Source organism: Alligator sinensis, unplaced genomic scaffold (genome assembly GCF_000455745.1).
Source record: "Alligator sinensis unplaced genomic scaffold, ASM45574v1 scaffold890_1, whole genome shotgun sequence".
Lineage (NCBI taxonomy): Eukaryota > Metazoa > Chordata > Crocodylia > Alligatoridae > Alligator > Alligator sinensis.
The window spans coordinates 420,861-421,306 of NW_005842948.1; the positions used below are offsets into that span (position 1 = coordinate 420,861).

General features: G+C 42.6%; 1 protein-coding gene across 1 annotated transcript in view; it reads left to right on the forward strand.

Annotated features, from left to right (window-relative positions):
- Positions 1-446, forward strand: part of PLD4 (phospholipase D family member 4) — a 19,932-nt gene that overhangs the window by 9,659 nt on the left and 9,827 nt on the right. The window contains 1 exon segment of the mRNA XM_006036353.3: positions 1-17. This exon segment is cut by the window's left edge and continues 10 nt beyond it. Within this exon segment, the coding sequence (XP_006036415.1) occupies positions 1-17 (17 nt within the window).

A 446-nucleotide genomic window follows, 5' to 3' on the forward strand; every position in this document is an offset into this window, starting at 1 on the left:
TTCACACACCCATCTAGGTATGATGCTAAATCTGGATAAATCAGACAACTATATTCATAACTAAATGCTAGCTATAACAGTTTAGCAGTTTATTCTTACTAGAAATGCCACAGCCCCCTCCCCTGCACACATGTAAATATTGTGCTTTCACAAGAGGTGAGGGAACAGAGACTTTGGATCTGATTCTCCATTGCTCTGCACCTTGGACTGTCATTCATGTTGCTGCCAAGTGGGTATGAAATACTTCCCTTTTTGTTCTGTAGCAGTTCACGCCGGCTCTGCCCTCACCTCTGATCCAAGTAAACCACAATACAGGGGCAGGAGAATCAGGCCTTTAACTTCCAATTTATTTCAAGCTGAAACCACAAGAACCTGGAGACAGGGAGAGAGAGAGAGAGTGGATTTGGAGAAATATTTTGGTGCAAAAATTTCCAAAAAGTGAGCTG